General features: G+C 58.3%; 2 protein-coding genes across 5 annotated transcripts in view; one reads left to right on the forward strand and one right to left on the reverse strand.

Annotated features, from left to right (window-relative positions):
• The first annotated feature begins 1,141 nt into the window (after nt 1-1,141).
• On the forward strand, nt 1,142-6,258 carry GINS2 (GINS complex subunit 2). The gene is made up of 5 exons (XM_071440794.1): nt 1,142-1,352; nt 2,080-2,194; nt 2,825-2,924; nt 4,039-4,165; nt 4,604-6,258. The coding sequence occupies exons 1-5, from the start codon at nt 1,263-1,265 to the stop codon at nt 4,727-4,729; spliced, it is 558 nt and encodes a 185-aa protein (XP_071296895.1). The 5' UTR covers nt 1,142-1,262; the 3' UTR covers nt 4,730-6,258.
• A 3,085-nt stretch (nt 6,259-9,343) lies between these two features.
• Nucleotides 9,344-19,060, reverse strand: part of GSE1 (Gse1 coiled-coil protein) — a 102,177-nt gene continuing 92,460 nt past the window's right edge. For 2 of the 4 annotated variants that reach the window (XM_071440795.1, XM_071440796.1), the window contains exons 8-17: nt 17,712-18,022; nt 17,038-17,362; nt 14,819-15,399; nt 14,193-14,305; nt 13,459-13,729; nt 13,233-13,355; nt 12,757-13,125; nt 11,573-11,833; nt 11,096-11,199; nt 9,344-10,089 (exon numbers count right to left, since the gene is read on the reverse strand). In XM_071440795.1, the coding sequence (XP_071296896.1) occupies nt 9,955-10,089; nt 11,096-11,199; nt 11,573-11,833; nt 12,757-13,125; nt 13,233-13,355; nt 13,459-13,729; nt 14,193-14,305; nt 14,819-15,399; nt 17,038-17,362; nt 17,712-18,022 (2,593 nt within the window). In that variant the 3' untranslated portion in view covers nt 9,344-9,954. The remainder of the gene's footprint in view (nt 10,090-11,095; nt 11,200-11,572; nt 11,834-12,756; nt 13,126-13,232; nt 13,356-13,458; nt 13,730-14,192; nt 14,306-14,818; nt 15,400-17,037; nt 17,363-17,711; nt 18,023-19,060) is intronic. The other 2 variants (XM_071440799.1, XM_071440798.1) reach the window with 1 other exon arrangement.

Below are 19,060 nucleotides of genomic sequence, written 5' to 3' on the forward strand. Positions count from 1 at the left end.
ACGCGAGGGGAGGCGCAGCGTGGGGGAGACGCTCCCGGAGCGCCCAGCACGTGCTGGCAGCACCGGGGGCTGCTCCGGGAACGGGGCTTGGGGACCCTCCTTGTGCCACCCATGGTGAGGGTGGGCTGGGGGTGCCCAGGGCTTGGATCCCACCCCAGGATGGGGGTGATGCTCATCCCAAGGGTTGTGGATGATCCGTGGGCGGTCCCAGGGCTGAGCCCGAGGTGGTTTGGGAGGGGTGGATTTGTCTGGTGGGGAGGGGGGGTTCCATGGGGACTTGCAAATGAGACGCAGCCCCCCCAAAATCATCCAGAAACCACCTGGCTGAGCTGGGTGTGAGGAGGGGGATGGATGGAGGGAAGGAGGGAGGGAGGGATGGATGGATGGATGGATGGATGGATGGATGGATGGATGGATGATGGATTGATGGATGGATGATGGATCAATGATGGATGGATGCATGCATGGATGGATGGATGGATGATGGATGGATGGGTGGACGGATGATGGATGGATGGATGGATGGATGGATGGATGGATAGATGGATAGGTGGATGGATGGAGAACAGGGGAAAGGGACGAGTGAGTGATGGCAGGTGCCTGAGCATGGATGTCTGCACAGGGGCCACTGAACAGACAGACATACGGATACTGCTGCTGGTGCATGCACAGGAGGGCGGCTGCTGGGGCCTGGGCACAGCCCATGTCACCCATCACAGCCCATGTCACCCATCAGAGCCGTGTCACCCATCACGGCCGTGTCACCCATCACAGCCGTGTCACCCATCACGGGGGTCGCGGGGACCCGCACGCGTTCCCGCGGGGCGCTGCCGCTCCCGGCCGCCAGAGGGCGACAGCAGCGCGCTCTGCCACTCCCTCGGCGCCCCGGCAACAAGTGCCGAGCGCTGATTGGCCGAGCGCCCGGAGGGGGCGCCGCGATTGGTCCCCGTGCCCCCATCCGGACCTCCCCCCGCGGAGCCGCGGTCAGAGCGCGCCGCGCGCAGGACAGCCAATCAGAGAGGCGTGCGCCACGCAACAGAAGGGTTCAGCCAATCAGCGTGCGCCGCGCCCGCCAGGCTCCGCCTACTCTAAAGACCGCGAAAACGCGCTGGGCAGCCGGAGCGGGAAGCGGTGGGCGGGGCCTGGGGGCCGCGCAGCCAATAGGGAGCGAGGGCGGGCTCGGCTCCGGTGCGGTCCTGGCCCCGTCCCGCTCCGATCCCGGTTCGATTCCGGTTCGATCCCGGCTGGGCTGGCCCGGGTCCATGGAGCCGGCTGAGGTGGAGTTCCTGGCCGAGAAGGAGCTGGTGACGATCGTGCCCAACTTCAGCCTCGACCGGATTCACCTCATCGGGGTCAGCGGGGCCGGGCCGGGCTGGGCTGAGGGGGGCGGGCCGGGCCTGGGGCCTTGGGGACACGGCCTGGGGTGACCGAGAACGAGTCTGGGTGGCTTATGGGGCTGGGTGGGTCTTGGGGACAGGGATTAGGTCTGGGGAATGGGGTTTAAGGGATTGGGATTGAGGTGCTGGAGGTAGGGGGGTGAGGGGGTTGGGGTGAGTCTGGGGGGATTGGGGTGGGTTTGAGGGGATTAGGATAGGTCTGTGGTGTTTGGGAGCAGGGGGAGGAGATGGGGGATGGATTTGGGATGGAGGGATGGAGAGATTGGGGAATGACAGGCAGAGGGTTGGGGGGAGAGGCAGAGCAGCCCCCAGGAGGTTTTGAGGGGGCTGTGCTGTCCCCCACAGCTCTGGGGGGACCCTGAGCCCCGGCTGGGAGTGTCCGGCTGTCCTGGGACTGACCAGAACCTGGGGAACCTCTGGGAACTGCATGTCCAGGGAGATGGAGTTTGTAACTCCTGTGAAACACCTTGGAATAAAAGGAAACCTTGGTTATTCCTTCTCGAGGGAGATGAGGAAAGTCTGAGAGCAAGAATTCTGGGAAGTGAGAGGAGGAAATGCAGGATCAAATGTTTGACTCAGACTTTTCCAAGTCCTCTGGAAACTCTCACAAAATCAGCAGACAAGTTCTGTGCAGTCCAAGCCCTGGTTGTTGCCCACCTGTCATCCTGAATTTGTTTTCCAGGGAGATCTGGGTCCCTTCAATCCTGGCTTGCCAGTGGAAGTGCCTGTGTGGTTGGCCATTAATCTGAAGCAGAGGCAGAAGTGCCGGCTCATTCCCCCAGAATGGATGGATGTTGGTGAGGATGGAGGCTCTGGCTTCAGCTCTGGCCTTCAGTGGGTGCAGTGGAAACGTGAAATTAAAAATAACCTGGTTTTCACCATTAGTGGGGAGCTTAATTCAAAACCACAGAGGAGCTGAGACAGAAGGATCTCATGTCCCACCTCTGGAATTCTTTATTTACTCTGAGGGTGGTGAGGCTTGTTCAGAAGAAGCTTTAGGGATTTTGGGTCACAGAATCCCAGTATATTTTAGGTTGGAAAAGACCTCCAGCCTCATCAATTTGTGCCCATCTTTGTCACCAGCCCAGAGTGACACCTCCAGGGATGGGGACTCCAAACCTCCCTGGGCAGCCCCTTCCAGTGTTTAACCACTCTTTCAGTCCAGGAATTCTGATGTCTGACCTGAACATCCCCTGGCAGAACCTGAGGCTGTTTCCTCTCATCCTGTCACTAATTCTTGGGAAAATCTCTGTGAGGAGGGAGACCTTGGAGGCATCCATGTCCCTTGTGTGCCTCCTCACAGGAGCCTTTTCCTGCCCTCACATCCCACATACAGAAACAACGTGGATTTTCCCTGGGGAGGGGGAAAAACAAACCTGGAGCATTGAAAGCCTGGCAAGAGCTGAGCATCCCTGGTTGTATTTCAGGGAAACTGGAGGAAATCCGGGATCAGGAGCGGAAGGAGGACACCTTCACTCCAATGCCCAGTCCCTACTACATGGAGCTCACCAAGCTGCTGCTGAACTAGTGAGTAGGAGCTGAGCTGGGCCATTTTCCACCCCACTTGGTGTGTGCACGGAGGATTTTTCAAGCTTTGCTTGGCAGCAGCCCCGCAGGGCGGCGGGGAGAGGGAGAGTTGAGGGAGGTTTCATCCCTCAGCCTGCCAAGATTTCGCAGCAGCCCTTTCCTGATGGTGACTCTGCCTCTCAGGAACTTGGGGATGGCTCCTTCCTTGGCCTCATAATTGGGGCTGTGCTGCTTTATTGAGCAGCAGCTCAGCGTGGAGGCCTGGAGGAGCCGCCACACGTTCCACGGCTGCAATCTGTTCAGCAGCCTCCAGCCTCCAGGCTCCTTCCTTGGCTCTCCTTCAGGAGGAAAGCTCCTCTTCCCTCAGCCTGGGAAGCAGGAGGCCAGGGATATTCCGAGCCTGAGCTCCTGCCTGCTGAGGCATTTCACTTGTGAAATCTGCTGGCTGGTGTTTGTCTCGGCGAGGGCTCTGCTGACTTTTTAAGCCCTCGATTAAGCAGGGTGGGCATTCCAGCTCTGGCTTTTCCCTCTGGAGAGGAGGCTCCTGGCCTGCTGCTCCTTCCCAGCACGCTCCAGCAGCCCTGACAGCTCTGTCCCTGCACATCCATCGCGTCTCCCAGCTCCTTATGGCAGCACTGAGTGGCCTTAATGGGGTGATGTGGCACGTCCCATCCAGCCCTTCCGGCTTAATTCTCCCTGATGGAGCCTCAGGAGCCCCGAGGTGGGAATTTCATCCTGCCTGAGCCCTTGGATTCCCCAGCTGGCCCCGACTTTGGCCAGGTTTGGGGCCCTCTGTGCACCTCATACCAGCTGGGCAATTGAAGAGCAGAAGGATTCTAGCAACAGCCAGCTGCTGCATTGGAGCTGAGCATTCCTGGGCAAAGAACCCATCCCAGAACTGCCAGCAGGACAAGGGGCAGGGAGGATTTCAGTGTGGAGCTGCAGGTTTTTAGCAAACTGTCCTGCGAGCTCAGGGTGGGGTGAGGTGGTGACAACGCCACGCCGTGACACAACCACTTGGTGACAGCAGCGCTCAGTGACACAACCACTCAGTGGCACAGCCACACACCCCTCAGAGCCTGCCCTGAGCCTGCCCTCCCTTCTCCTGTCCCAGTGCCTCCGACAACATCCCCAGGGCAGACGAGATCCGGACGCTGGTGAAGGACACGTGGGACACGCGCATGGCCAAGCTGCGCCTGTCCGCCGACAGCTTCGTGCGGCAGCAGGAGGCTCACGCCAAGGTGGGCCAGGACCCCCTCCAGGAGGGACCCAGGGGCATCAGGAGGGAGGGATGGGCTGCTGGGAAGAGGGGGATGCTGGCCTGGGTTGTGGGTGTGTTACTGAGGGGCTGGAGGTGTGTGTGGAACCTCGTGCCCATGGGCGGCTCCCTGTGCCTTGTGGGAGGCAGAGGAGTCATGGGATGGGTTGGGTTGGCTCTTAAAGATCTTGTTCCACCCCTTTCCTCACTTTGCACTTGACCAGGCAGCTGCAAGCCCCATCCAGCTTGTCCTTGAGCACTTCCAGGCATGGGGAATGCTCTTGAAATTCTGATTGGGTGCTTCTCTTGCTCAGGGCTGGCAGCTGGGTCAGTCCCTTGGGGTGTCACCAAAGGGAACTGTGGGCTGTGAGCTGCTTCCCAAGTACCTTGTCTTCTCAAATCCTGTTGTTTCCCCTTTCAGCTGGATAACTTAACCCTGATGGAGATCAACACCACTGGGACTTTCCTTACCCAGGCCTTGGATCACATGTACAAGCTCCGCACCAACCTCCAGCCTGGCGAGGGCTCCCACTCCCAGGACTTCTGACAGGGAGCTGGGAAGGAGCTGCTTCACCTGGGCAGCCCCAGCTCCCTGCAGGGACTGCCAGCCCTCAAACCTCCCCTCAGGGCCAGGGGGGAATTGCTCTCGAGCTGCTGGAGCATCCCCAGAGCCTCAGTGCAGGCGCTTTTTGCCCTCCCTCCCCCAGGGGTTTTTACTCTCCCCCCTGGAGTTGTCCCTGCCCCTCTTGAGGCACTTTTATCCCCTCCCCACCTTTTTGTCATCACCCAGGTCCCCCAAAACGCAACTTTGTTCAGGGCCTGGCCCTGTCTATGTCCCCTTCACCTATTTACAGCTCTGGGATGTGGCACCAAGGGTGACACTGGGCACCAGGTGAGCTTGGGGACATCAGCTCTGTGTCCCTCTGTCCTGTCTGTGTGTCTTCTCCCTTGGGATCACTGTGTCCTGTCCTTGTCCCAGTCCAGGTGCCCCCCACTCTCCCAGCTTGGTGCCACCACATCCTCTCACCCGTGGCACAACTCATGTGACCCCAGCTCTGTCACCACATCCTGCCCTTTAAACACTCCCTGTGTCCCCTGGCATGGTGGCACAGTCCCTGTGTGTGGCACAGTCCCTGTGTCCCCCACCAGGCTGGCCCACTGTCTGTGTGTCCCCAAAGGGCACCATTGTCCAAGTGTCCCCACCACGGTGTCCCTGCAGGGCAGGAAGGTGCCCCAGCTGTCCTTGTGTCCCCATGTCCCAGTGCCACTGTCCCTGTGTGCCTCTCACGAAGAGAGGGCAGTGCCACTGTCCCCATGTCCCCTCAGGGTGGTGCCGCTGTCCCTGTGTCCCCTTGGGGCATAAAGAGCAGGTCAGTGCCACTGTCCCTGTCTCTCCTCAGGGCAAGAAGTGTGATGGCACTGTCCCCATGTCCCCTCGTGGCACACAGAGCAGGGAGTGCCATTGTCCCCGTGTCCCCTCAGGGCACACAGAGCAGGCAGTGCCATTGTCCCCGTGTCCCCTTGGGGCACACAGAGCAGGCAGTGCCATTGTCCCCGTGTCCCCTCGGGGCACACAGAGCAGGCAGTGCCATTGTCCCCGTGTCCCCTCAGGACAAGAAGAGCAGGCAGTGCCATTGTCCCCGTGTCCCCTCGGGGCACACAGAGCAGGCAGTGCCATTGTCCCCGTGTCCCCTCGGGGCACACAGAGCCGGCAGTGCCATTGTCCCCGTGTCCCCTCGGGGCACACAGAGCAGGCAGTGCCATTGTCCCCGTGTCCCCTCGGGGCCCCGGGCAGGGTGGCAGCTGTGCAGCTTCTCCCAGGTGGCTCTGGGCGGATCTCTCGGGTTGTACTTCAGCGAGGGAACTTCTGAGGGCAGCACAGGCCACACGCTGCCTTGAAAGCCATAAATTTCGAGGCGGTGCTTCCATGGATTTTCTCAGAGCCTTGGGGAAAAGAAAAAAGAGAAAAAAAAAAAAAAGAAAAAAGAGAAAGAAGGGAAGATGTGGCGGCAATGAGGTGTCTGCTGGGGAGATCAGCTGGGAAGCAGATCCATCTGCTCTTTGGAGAAGGACAAAAGAAAATGGTTTTCCCTCTCAGATGCCAGGCTGTGGGGAAATACCAGAATTATCAACCATCTTTATTTTTGTAATATTTGGGGTTTTAATCTGAAGCCGTCTGTAAAAAAAAAAAAATAAAGATAAAAAAAATAATTGCGGCTGAAGAACGGCATCAGATGAATCCTGGGCTGTGTCACAAACAATGCTTGGAAAATCCTGCAGCTCCCCTTTGGCTCCAGGCCCGTTTCCCTGCGGCAGAGCGACAGGCAAGGGCAGGATCCAGGGCAGGATTTGGGGCAGGATTCAGACAGAATCCAGGGCATGATCCAGGCAGGATCCAGGGCCGGATTCAGACAGGATCCTGACAGGATCTAGGACAAGATCCAGGGCCGGATCCGGGGCAGGATTTATGGCAGATTCAGGGCAGGATTCAGGAAGGATCCAGATGGAATTCAGGCAGGGTCCAGGGCAGGATCCAGGCAAAATCCAGAGCAAGATTCAGACAGGATCTGGGGCAGAATCCAGACAGGATCCAGGGCAGGACTCAAGCAGGATCTGGGCAGGACTCAAGCAGGATCTAGGGCAGGATCCATGCAGGATCTGGGGCAGGATCCAGACAGGATCTGGGGCAGGATCCAGGGCAAGATTCAAGCAGAATCCAGACAGGATCTAGGGCAAGATCCAGACAGAATCCAGAGCAGGATTCAAGCACAATCCAGACAGGATCCAGGGCAGGATTCAAACAGAATCCGGACAGGATCCAGGGCAGGATTCAAGCAGAATCCAGACAGGATCCAGGGCAGGACTCAAGCAGGATCCAGGGCAGGACTCAGGCAGGATCCAGACAGGATCTAGGACAGGATCCAGGGCAGGATTCAAGCACAATCCAGACAGGATCAAGGGCAGGATTCAAGCACAATCCGGGCAGGATCCAGGGCAGGATTCAAGCAGAATCCAGACAGGATCCAGGGCAGGATTCAAGCAGAATCCGGACAGGATCCAGGGCAGGATTCAAGCAGAATCCAGACAGGATTCAGGCAGGATCCAGGGCAAGATTCAAGCAGGATCCAGGCAGGATTTGGGGCGGGATCCAGGCGGGCTCTGGCCGGAGCAGGGCTGTGCTGATGGCAGCTCTCGTTATTGCCGGTGCCCGGCGGTTCCAGGCTGCCGGCGCTGCCCTTCCCGCTGCCATCTGTGCCATCCCTGCCTGCCCGGGCTGTGCCCCGAGGGGCTGGCACGGCGGGGAGGATGGCAGGAACGACGGCAGGAGCTGTGCTGGAGCAGGGCTGCCTTCCCAAGGGAGAAAGGATTCCTTGCCCTCGTTGTGGAAGAGTTTATTTGGGGGTTTTTTTGGGGGGATGTTTTCAGGAATTACAGCAATATATTCATAAATACCTAATTACTACAGCCAACAAATAATATATTACATTACAATTAATTCCAACAAGGTACACTTTGAACATGTTTAGGGTTGGGTTTTTCTCCTCTTTTGCCGTTATTTTTTTTGTTTTCTTTCACAGCATCCAACCTGCCCCCAGCAGGCTCTGCCTTCCTCTCCTTCCTCCCAGCCCTTCCAGGCTCTGGCACAGCTGCTCCAGCAGTTCTGCACGGACACAAATTCCCACCACAACCCCGGGGTGGGGGGAAAAATTGGTCCAAAAACCCAGAATCCAGGCTGGCGAGGAGGGAAAGTCAGCACAGGAGCTGCCACAAAGCGAGGCTGCATCCCAGCCAGGCTCCTCAGCACGGTGAGGGATAAATTGCCAATGATTTTCCATCCCTGGCTTCTTCCCCCTCCCTCTGCCACGGCACACAGGAAGGGAAAGGAGTGAATTTTGCCGTGTTAAAATTCCCTTCAAAGCTCGGAGCTGGCAGCAGCGAGGCCAGAGGCTGGCGAGGCAATTGGGGATTTAAAAAAGATTAAACTAATTTCTGTCACAAGGGCATTTTGCTTTTTAATCTTGCCCAGCTTTTTTTTTTTTTTTTTTTTTTTATTTGGTGAAGCCAATGAGAGAGCAGGGAGCAGGGGGGGCGTGGGGGGGTTAATGCTTTCCTTTGCCAGTGCAACGAGGGAATTTAAAGCAGGAAGCAGAGGTCACCTTTTCCCAGAGATGTGAGCTGGTCTCGTGGCGAATTAAAAACAATTTCTAATAAATAATTTAAAAATAACAATCAAATAAAAAGGCTCTCTCGGGGGAGGGGAGGCGGGGCACACGCTGGTTTTTAGCAAGTGGCTAAAAATGGCACCAAGCCTGACCCTGGTGGCACCAGGACATCCCTGCCCGCCTGCAGGCACAGCTCTGCATGGATTGTCCCCAAAGTGCCACCAAGAGACCCTACAGGACCCACTCTCCCTGTGCCCAAACTGCTTTAGAGCTGCTCTGATTGTCTTGGTAGTTTTTTTTTGGGGGGGGGACAAGGACACCCCAATGCCACCCACCCCTGAACCCTCCACCCTCTCCACGCAATTCCTTGGGATTTTTCCTTTGGCAGATGGAGCCTGGGCAAGGCTCAGACACCACTCGGCACCGTGACACCCACGACGACCCAGCTGGAGCAGAAAAAGCCCCAGAAAGCAAAAGAAAAAGGGTAAAAATAAAAAAACAAAACCACAGGAGGGTGGAAGGGCTCAGCTTCTCGAGGGCCTGGTGGTGGGACAGGATCTGCCCCAGTGGAAAAGGGGATTTATTTTTCCTGGGTTTCAATTCTTTTTAAAACATTTCAATATCTTTTCTGGCCCGACCAGCAGCAGTACAAACACTAAAAGCGAGTTTATCCTTTTGCCAAAAGGAAAAAAAAAAAAGAAAACAAACTAGAAAGAAAGTAAAAACAGGGAGGGAGAAGGAAGGGGGGGGAGAAAAGGAAAAAAAAAAGCAGAAACATCTTAAAAAAAAAGGCAAGCTTTTTATAACAATAATTAAAGCAATAAAAACATACAAAACTTTGTTGTTTTTTAATATATATACACAGTACAAGGCTGAAGCACCTTTTTTTTTTTTCTCTTTTTTTTTCCGCCTGTTCAATCCCAAAGCCGGGGTGACAAAGTGACCCCACGCGTGTCCCTGCCCCTTCCCCACCAACCAGGAACAAAAAGGGACCTTCAACCAGTTTATTGACTTTATTTTTTGATAGCGAAGTGCATTTCCAGGGGAAGCCCCGGGCTGGGGGTGCCGTGCTGGGAGCAGGATCCGGCAGCACCCGGGGCCCCGCCGGGTTTAGTGTTGTCGGTGGAGTCTTTCATTGTCTTTTTTTTTTTTCTTTTTGTTTTTTAGAAAAAAAAAAAAACAAAACCAAAGAACCAACAAAAATGAGCGTTATAAAGTGTGGGTGGGTGGAGGGGGGCCCTTCAGAGCCGTGGCCCCCGGAGGAGGGGACAGGAGGGGACATGCCGGGGGCTGCTGGCCGTGGGATGGGCTCCCGGCTCCTCCCGGCTCCCGTTTGCTTCATGCATGGCACATTCTCCATTTATTTATTTCTCTTTTTTTTCGTTTTGTTTTCTTCCTTTTATTATTAATGATTTTGTTGCCGTGGTTTGGGCTTTCTTCTTCTTCTTCTTTTTTTTTTTTTTTTGTTTTTTTGTTTTTTTCCGTCCTTTTTTTTTTTTTTAATTTTATTTTCGTAGCTTCAAACCTCCCAGTGAAAAATATTAAATATTCAAGGTAATAAAATAGATTATTATTTCTAGACTATATGTTCGGCCTGGCCCAAGGAGCGTCACCTGGGATACCCCTTGAAATAACCCCTAGACCACTGCATTGCAGGCAAAGCAAGGCACTTCCGCAGGTGATCCAGCTCGGCTTGCAGGCGCTCCCGCTCCGACACCATCTTCTGCTTCTGGCTCCTCAGCTCCTGCAGGCAGCCAGGGAATGGGCATGGTCAGAGGGACAGCTCCAGGGAAGGGGGAATGGCAGGGGGACAGGGTGGCGGTGCTGCTGGGAATGGGCAGCGCATGAAACAGCCGTGACAGGGAATGGGCAGTGCAAGGAACGGACTGGGAATGGGCAGTGCAGGGATGGGCAGTGCAGGGATGGGCAGTGCACAGTTTGGGATATAGCAGGGGATGGGCAGTGAAGGGAATGGGATATTGCAAGGAATGGGTACTGCAGGGAATGGGGCAGTGCAGGAATGGGCAGTGCAAGAAACAGGCACCACAGGGAATGGGCAGTGCAAAGAATGAGCACTGCAAGGAATAGGCAGGGCAGGGAATGAACACTACAGGGAATGGGATACAGCAGGGAATGGGTACTGCAAGGTTTGGGATACAGCAGGGAATGGGCAGTGCATGGATGGGGCAATGCAGGGAATGAGGGCTGCAGGGAATGGGCAGTGGAGGGTTTGGGATACAGCAGGGAATGGAGAACTACAGGGGGAATGGGGTGGGGGGCAGGGGATGGGCACTGCAGGGGATGGGATATAGCAGGGAATGGGGAACTGCAGGGAATGGGCACTGCACAGGATGGGTGCAATGCATGTAGACGGGTGTGCTGTGGGAGGATGGGGGTGCCCGAGAAGATCCCAAGAAGGTTGGGCACCCACAGAGCCTGGTGACCAGGGCACGGCAGGCCATAGGGATGGGGTGTCCAAGGGATGGGGTGCCCAGGTGGATGGGAGCCCAGGGGATGAGTGGGCTTAGGGGGTGGGTGTCCAAGGGATGGGTGCCCAGGGGATGTGTTCCCAAGGGATGGGTGCCCAGGGGATGGGTGTCCAAGGGATGGGTGCCCAGGGGATGGGAGCCCAGGTGGATGGGAGCCCAGGGGATGGGAGCCCAGGGGATGGGTGCCCAGGGGATGTGTTCCCAAAGGATGGGTGCCCAGGTGGATGGGAGCCCAGGGGATGTGTGCCCATCCCCACTCACCGCCATGCTGTGTGACAGCTGCTCAGCTGTCAGGCTCAGGGTGTAGTGCTGGGCCTCCAGCCGCCGGCACTGTGTCTGCAGCACCTGGCGCTCCAGGTTTTGTTCTGCAACAGCCAAAGGACAAGGGCTGAGCACCGGCTCCTCCAGCTCCTTGCACCAGCCACGGAGGGTGCCAGCCCTGCTCTAGGCTCTGCCCAGCCAGCAGTGATTGCCCCCAGCATCCCAGAGCGTTCCTAACCCTGGCACTGCCTGTGGGGAACCTTTAGGTCCCCCTGGGAGGACACTGGGCACCTGTGAATACACTGATTTTTCACATACATTAATTTTTGCAAAAACAACAACGGTGCCTGTTGCTTTCATGCTGCTCCTGCACTGCTGGAGACCCCCCAGTGCTTCCCCAGCCCATCCCAGCAGAAACCAGTGACACCTCCCAAAGCACAAACTGGCATTTGACCCTCCCTGCCCGACACCCCTTACCTTCTATATGCTCCTGGTAAGCTTCAAAAATTGCCTCGATCCCTTGCCACTTGGGCCTGGGGTAATCTTCCTCCTCTTCCTCCTCCTCGTCCTCCTCCTCCTCGTCCTCGGAGGCGGAGTCCCGGGGCAGGGGGGGCAGAGGCCGGGGCGGTGCCTCGGCCGTGCCGTTGTGCGGGGCCAGGCGGGAGGACGCCTGCAGCTCGGGGATGTTGTAGTGGATGGAGGTGTCCAGTTTGTGGTTCTGCTCCGCCGCTGTCCCCCCTGTGGGCAGCCACAGTCAGCCCCTGCCCACTCCCCTCTGCCCCTCAAGGCATTTATTCCACCCTTCCCAGGCTTTTCGGGGGATTACAGGGGGGGTTTTAGCACTCCTGGTGTGCTGGAGTGGTTTTATTTATTTCAAGCACTCAACAGAGTGAGTTTGGAGGCTTTGGAGCTGTATTATCCCTAATTTTTAGCTTTAGCAATGAGGTTGCCAGTGCCAAACCCTGGTGGGGGGACAAGGGGGTGATATCCCAGTACCCAACCGGCCTCCTGCATCCCTGCTGCTTTTTCTGGACATCAGGGAGAATTTCTTGACTGGCAGGGTTGTTAAACATTGGAAGGAGCTGCCCTGAGAGCTGATGGAGTCCCCATCCCTGAAGGGGTACAAGAAGGGCTCACTGTGGCACTCAGTTCAGAATATTACTCTCCTGGATTCTTAACCACTTTAGATTTGGAAGTTAGGCCTGTAAGGAAGTTATTGTTTTGTGGTATAGTAAATTCCTTATGAACCCCTTACTAAATTATTAATTAAGTTTAAATGCTGTTAAGTGCTGTTAAGTTTAAGTACTGTTGAGCCTTTAACCATAACCTGTTGATCAAGTCCATGCTCAATTTAACACAGAGATCTACTCTGAACTTGTGACTCAACACGAGGGTCTTCCATATTCCTTTTTGTCCTTACCCTTTCCTATCCTTTTATTTCCCCCTCCTCCAGCCTCCACACAGGTTATTTGGGGTTTATTTATCAACTTTGCATTTTTGTTTGCTTTTCCTCAGAGTGCTTTAACCATCTAATAAACAAGAGAGAAAACCTTGCCAACAAACTTTGTAGTAATACTGGTTTTACCCTAAACCTGGCTTTGCTGATGCTTCTGCTGGTGATTCTTTAAGTGACTTTAATTCCCAACGACTTCCAACGTTACCTTTGTGCTTCTGCAGCGCCTTCTGCGTGGACTGCAGCACCGACTCGTGGAACTGGTGGGCAAACTCCTCAGCAATGAAGGGCTCCCAGGGCTTGCTCTTGCCGTTCATGCTGTGGGACAGCGGCACCGGGATGTCCTTGGGGAGGGGACCCCTGACGTAGCTGAGGATGCTCAGAGCTTTCTTCCCAGGGTGCCCATCACTCAGCCGGGGCTTCTCCGGCGCCGTGCCCGACTCCTTGGGCCTGCCTGGCTCCTGGGGTCTCAGCTGCTCTAACCTGGAGGCTTCTGCCACCTTCGGCACCTCTGGCACGGAGACGGCGATGCCCACGGGTTTATCCAGGTCCAGCAGGAGCGGAGGCACTGGAGGCTCTTTGGGAAGAGGAGGAGCAGTTGTTTGCAGCCAGGGCTGTGTGTGCCCCTCAAGGCAAAGCTGTGCCCCCCAACCCAAGACCAGGGGAAGGACTTGGGGCGCTTACCAGTGCTGGGGGCACCGGGGCTGTCCCGCGGGGAGCTCTTCACCACCACGGCGGCTGGCGTCGTCTTCTGCTTCATGGCCTGGAGCATCTCCACCAGCTTCTCCTTGTCTGCAGCATGGGAAGCTGAGGTTTAGTGTAGCCTCAGCTCAGCAGAGCAAGCTCAGGGCCCCAGGCAGATCCCCCAAGGCACCCCCCGGCCCCAGCGTGCACGGGCCATGGCTGTTACCTTTCCTCTTCTCGGCGCTGATGTGCGTGAGGTTGAAGATGGTGAGGAAGCGCTTCTTCTCCTCGAAGTTGGGGCTGTTGTTCATCTCGTCGGGGCTGTAGCGGGTGGAGAGGGGCAGGCGGGGCGAGGGCGTGCGGCGCTTGTTCTGCACCGTGGGCGGAGAGGGGCTCCGCTCCCGCAGCATCCGCCGCCGCTTGCGCCGCTTCTGGCTCAGCAGCTCCTCCTTCTGCTGCTGCGTGGTCAGCCCGAAGAGCTGCAGGAACTCCAGCTTCTGGGGCGAGCAGGGGCAGAGCAGAGCAGGGTCAGCCCCCATCCTCACCTTCATCCCCATTCTCATCGCCATGCCCACTGCCATCCTCATCCTCAGTCCTATTCCCATCCTCATGCCCACCCTCATGCCTGTTGCAACCCCCATCTCCATTTCCATCTCCATTCCCCATCTCCATCCTCATGTCCATTGCCCTCATCCTCATTTTCATTCCCATTCCTATCCCCATCCTCATCCTCATCCTCATTCCAACCCCATTCCCATTCCAATGCCCATCCTTACTGTCATCCCCATTCCCATCCCCATTCCCATCCCCATCTCCACCACCATCCTCATCATCCCCATCTCTAACCCCCTGGTGCTTCTGCACACGTGGGGATGGTGGCAGCATTGGGCACTGGGAACTGGTGTAAAGGTAGGGCTGCTCCCCCAGGGGACAGGGAGGGGACAGGGGTGCCACCAGTACCTCAGAGGACGTGTCCAGCTTCAGTGGGGGCTGCTCAGCCACGCAGCGGAGATGGGCCCGCACCTCCTCCTCGTCGCTGTCATCACAGGAGTCATCCAGGTCATAGTAGTACCCTGGGGATGGGGAGAGGCTGGTGTGAGGCTGGGAACACCTCAGGGACCTGCTGGGACCCCAGGGAACCCCAGTGGGGATGGGGGTGCAGCAGGGTAGGATGTCAGAGAGGAGTGATGTGGGGGATGGAGCCCTGTCCCCGCTCCTCCAGCTGTGGCACCTCGGAGGGCATCACCCATCCCTGTGTATCCTCTTGGCATCACTCTGGGAAGGGTGGCAGGGAGTCAACAGGGCACAGGCTGGGGACACTGTGGCGGAGCCCCCATCCCACTGGAGTAGGGACAGCAACTCCAGCCCCTCCCAGCTCTCTGTCTCCTCCTCGCCGCTGTTCTCATCCCCACTCCATCAGCCCCATCAATATTTAAAACCCTCTTATTAGCTCCAGTTCATCATTTATTCATCGGGCACGTCTGCAGCGCAGGCTTTACTGAAGCGCGCGGATGCGGGAACGTCGGCATCCCCGGGAGACCCCCGGGAGACCCCCGGTGCCAGGGGGGACATCCCTGGTCCCTCACCTTTCTCACGGGCCTCCCGCCGCCGGCGCTCCTCCAGGTCCAGTTTGCTGACCAGCCTGCGGTGCTGCTGCACGAACTCGTCGTAGATGTACATGGGGTCCTGGGCGCGGGGCTGGGGGGGCCTGTAGGGCGAGCTGGGCTTGGTGGCCTCGGGGAATGGGGTGGCCGGGGCTCTCTGCTGGCTCAGGATGCTCTGAGTGGACTTTTCCAGCTCAGCTAGGAAGGGGGTGTGGGTGAAGGTCCCGTGCTCCGGGGCGCCGGGCTCCCGTCCCGGGGGGTATTTCTCCAGAGCATCCCTCTTCCTCGGGCCCTCCTCCAGCTTCTCCGGGCAGAAGACCCTCTCCACCTTCACCAGAGGGATGCCCTGGCGGCCGGGCTCGAAGGGCGCTGGGTGGCTGTGGAGGCCGTGGGGCTCGGGGAGGCGCCGGGGAGGGTCGGGGGGGCTCTCCATCAGCGAGACAGGGTTCCAGAGGGACGTGGTGACGGGGTGGTGCTGGGGCTTGGGGGAGATGAGGGGTGGGGGCCCGCCAAAGTGCTGCCCTGGCTCCCGGCTGCTCGGCTCGTGGCGGCTCGATCCCAACCTGCAGGGAGAGGAGAGCACCGGAGCGGTGAGGAGCTGGCACTGCCACTGGAGAGCTGGCAGTGCTCCAGCCCCGGGGGATTTTGGGGAGAAACACGGCTCTTAGGAACACCCAGAGGGGTTTGTGCACGTGGGGCTGCCTCACTTGGCCCCTCCATGCCACCAACCTGAGGGATGGGGGCAGAGTTAAGGCTCTGCATGGGTGGGTTGAGCATGGATGTGGCTGCATCCCAGGAGCACAGGGCTGGAGACCCCAGCCTTGACCCCTGCGTGGGGACAAGCGAGCCACCAGTCCTGCCACAGCCCCGTGGCGAGGGCAGCACCCCGGCACAGCCCTCCTCTGACAGCAGGAGCCGGAGCCAGCCCGTTTGCAGGATAAATATTTCATGTGCCCAAGCTGTGCATTTAACACTTTTCCGCTCCAGTGCCCCAGAGCTCCGCGCGCGGAGCAGCGAGTTCAGCCCAGCGCCGCTGTGGAGTCACCGCCGGCGGGGAGCACCCCCGGGATCCATCCCTCTGCTGCCCCACTGGATGCAGGAAAAGGATGGGGATGGAATATCCCCAGCTGCAGGTGTCTGGGGGTGACCTTGCTGTCTCCTCTCCGCTCTGGGGTGGGAGGAGCGGATGGGGAAGGGAGCCCGCGGCGGGCGCTCGCCTTTGTGCCGCCCCGAGATCCGCTCCTTATTATCCTCGATGAGCTGCGCTAATCCCCTGGATACCCAAAAATAACAAAGGGAGCAGGCGGCAGAGCTGGCTGGATGAGCCTGCACCGCTTAAGTGCTCAGCCACGGGGGCGAGCGAGGCCCTGTCAATCAATCCGGGGCTGTGGGCACGCTCTGCTGCCCCCCAAACTGCCCAGGCTTGGCGCAGGCGCCCCCCAAACAAGGCACCCACAGCCCAGCCCCACTGCCTGGGAGGGGGGAGCTGCAATTAGCGGGGCTGGTGGCTGGGCAGCACCTGGCCACTCGCCGCTGGCCCCCGGCCACCTCCCGGGCTCGGCGCCTGCCGCTGCGCAGATGTCGGGCACCAGGAACGCCTGGTGCTGCCAGCACAGCCGGCCTGGCTGGCACCGTGTGGCAGGAACCCGCTGGCACCGGCCAGGAACTGTGGCTTTGGCTCATGGGATGCGTGAGGGGCACGGCCGAGGGGTGGTGGATGCCTGATGGGGGGCAGAGTGGGTAACGGGGTGGGCACAGCCACAGGTTGGGGGGAAAATCCTATAAATCGTCATATCATGGCATCATGGAATGGTGTGGGGCAAAGGGACCTTAAAGATCATCCTATTCCAGCCCCTGCCATGGACAGGGACACCTTCCACAAGACCAGATTGCTCAAAGCCCTGTCCAACCTGGCACTGGACACTTTCAGGGATGAGGCAGCCACAGATTCTCTGGGTACCCTGTTCCAGGGCTTCCCCCCCTCACAGGGAAGAATGTCTTCCCAATATCCCATATAACCCTGCCCTCTTTCTATATAAACACATTCCCCCTGTCCTATGACTCCTTTCCCTTGTCCAAAGTCCCTCTCCAGCTTAAGATACAGATATTCCAGCAAGGACAGCAGTGACACAGGAAAACACAGCTCAGTTTTGGGGGAAATCTCCATCCCTGGAGCGGGGCTGGCAGCATCCCATCCCTACCTGGGGTGCTCGGGCCGGTGCTCGGGCTCAGCCTGGCTGGGGGCACGTCCTATGTCCAGGTGCTGCTCCAGCACTTGCTGCCGGAATTCCGACACCTGGGATTGCCGATCCTCCTTCTCCTGGCGCAGCCGGCGCTGCCGGGCCAGCCACTTCTCCTCCTCGTTGGTGCGCTGGATGAGCAGCGCCGTGGCCGCGCTGCTCCCGGGCAGAGGGAACACGCTGTGGTTGGGGATGAGGCTGGGCACGGGGTGGTGGGAGCCCGGTGGAGGGTGCAGAGGGTGCTGGATGGGCTTTGGTGTGGGCAGCACCGAGTCCTTGAGCTTGTCTGCGGTGGAAAAGGGGTGACGGAGAGTCAGGGTGTGGAACAGAGAGGGGGATTTTGGGGTGAGCAGGGACCTGGAGCTGTGGGGCAGCCTCTGGTCAGAGCTCAGCTCAGGGGGCTGCCCACTCGCTGCTGCCAGCCCAGCTGCTGGGCACGCACTGGGCACGGTGCCAGGCCAGCCCGAGTCAGATGGCACAGGCACTGCTGCCACAGCTGGGCTCCTGGCAAAGCAATCTGGCAGCCAGGACAGCCCATCCCCGTCCCCAGCCACCTCCCGGGGCCACCGACCCCCTCAGCTTTGCCATCTGGAGGGGACAAGGAACCAAGGCAAGCTCTGGAAGGCGGGCGTTACCTGCTCTGCTGGGCGCCAGCGGCTCCACCGGCTTGCCCCGCTCCTCGGCCGGGTGCCCCCGCAGCCCGTGCAGCTCAGCCACGGGGAGGAAGGGCCCCTCCATGGCTTTCACCATGCTCAGCTCCTTCTCCCGGGCACGTTCCCGCTGCCTCTCCAGCTCCCGCTCCCGCTCCTTCTCCCGTTCCCGCTCCAGCTCCTTCTCGCGCTCCCGCTCCCGTTCCCGCTCCTTCTCCCGCTCCCGGTCGGCTTCTCGCTCCCGCTCCTTCTCCCGCTCCCGCTCCCTCTGCCTCAGCTCCTCGTCCATCTGCAGCCTGCAGAGAAAACCAAAAACAAAAGCACCAACCCCAAACATCCCCCTTGGAGCACCCCTAAAATCAACCCTGGGTGCCTGCCAGCATCCCCTGGAACACCCTTGAACCTCCAGAGCACCCCCAAACAATGCCTGCACACCTGCCAGCACCCTCTGCAGCACTCCCAAATCCCTAAGGCATCTGCCAGCACTCCTAGAGCACCCCAAAACCACCCCTGGTCCTCTGTCAGCATCCTCTGGAGCTCCCCATCATCCCCCCACCATCAGCATCCTCTGGAGCTCCCCATCCATCCCCCCAGCATCAGCATCCTCTGGAGCTCCCCATCATCCCCTCACCATCATCATCCTTTGGAGCTCCCCACCATCCCCCCAGCATCAGCATCCTTTGGAGCTCCCCATCATCCCCTCACCATCATCATCCTTTGGAGCTCCCCATCATCCCCTCACCATCATCATCCCTTGGAGCTCCCCATCATCCCCCACCATCAGCATCCTCTGGAGCTCCCCATCCATCCCTCCACCATCAGCATCCTTTGGAGCTCCCCATCATCCCCTCACCATCATCATCCTTTGGAGCTCCTCATCCATCCCCTCATCATCATCATCCTTTGGAGCTCCCCATCATCCCCCCACCATCATCATCCTTTGGAGCTCCCCATCATCCCCTCACCATCATCATCCCTTGGAGCTCCCCATCATCCCCTCACCATCATCATCCCTTGGAGCTCCCCATCATCCCCCACCATCAGCATCCTCTGGAGCTCCCCATCCATCCCTCCACCATCAGCATCCTTTGGAGCTCCCCATCATCCCCTCACCATCATCATCCTTTGGAGCTCCTCATCCATCCCCTCATCATCATCATCCTTTGGAGCTCCCCATCATCCCCCCACCATCATCATCCTTTGGAGCTCCCCATCATCCCCTCACCATCATCATCCCTTGGAGCTCCCCATCATCCCCCACCATCAGCATCCCTTGGAGCTCCCCATCATCCCCCCATCATCATCATCCCTTGGAGCTCCCCATCATCCCCTCA

The sequence above is a fragment of the Agelaius tricolor genome, unplaced genomic scaffold, assembly GCF_023055355.1.
Source record: "Agelaius tricolor isolate 1412-34295 unplaced genomic scaffold, bAgeTri1.0.p SCAF_15, whole genome shotgun sequence".
Classification (NCBI taxonomy): domain Eukaryota; kingdom Metazoa; phylum Chordata; class Aves; order Passeriformes; family Icteridae; genus Agelaius; species Agelaius tricolor.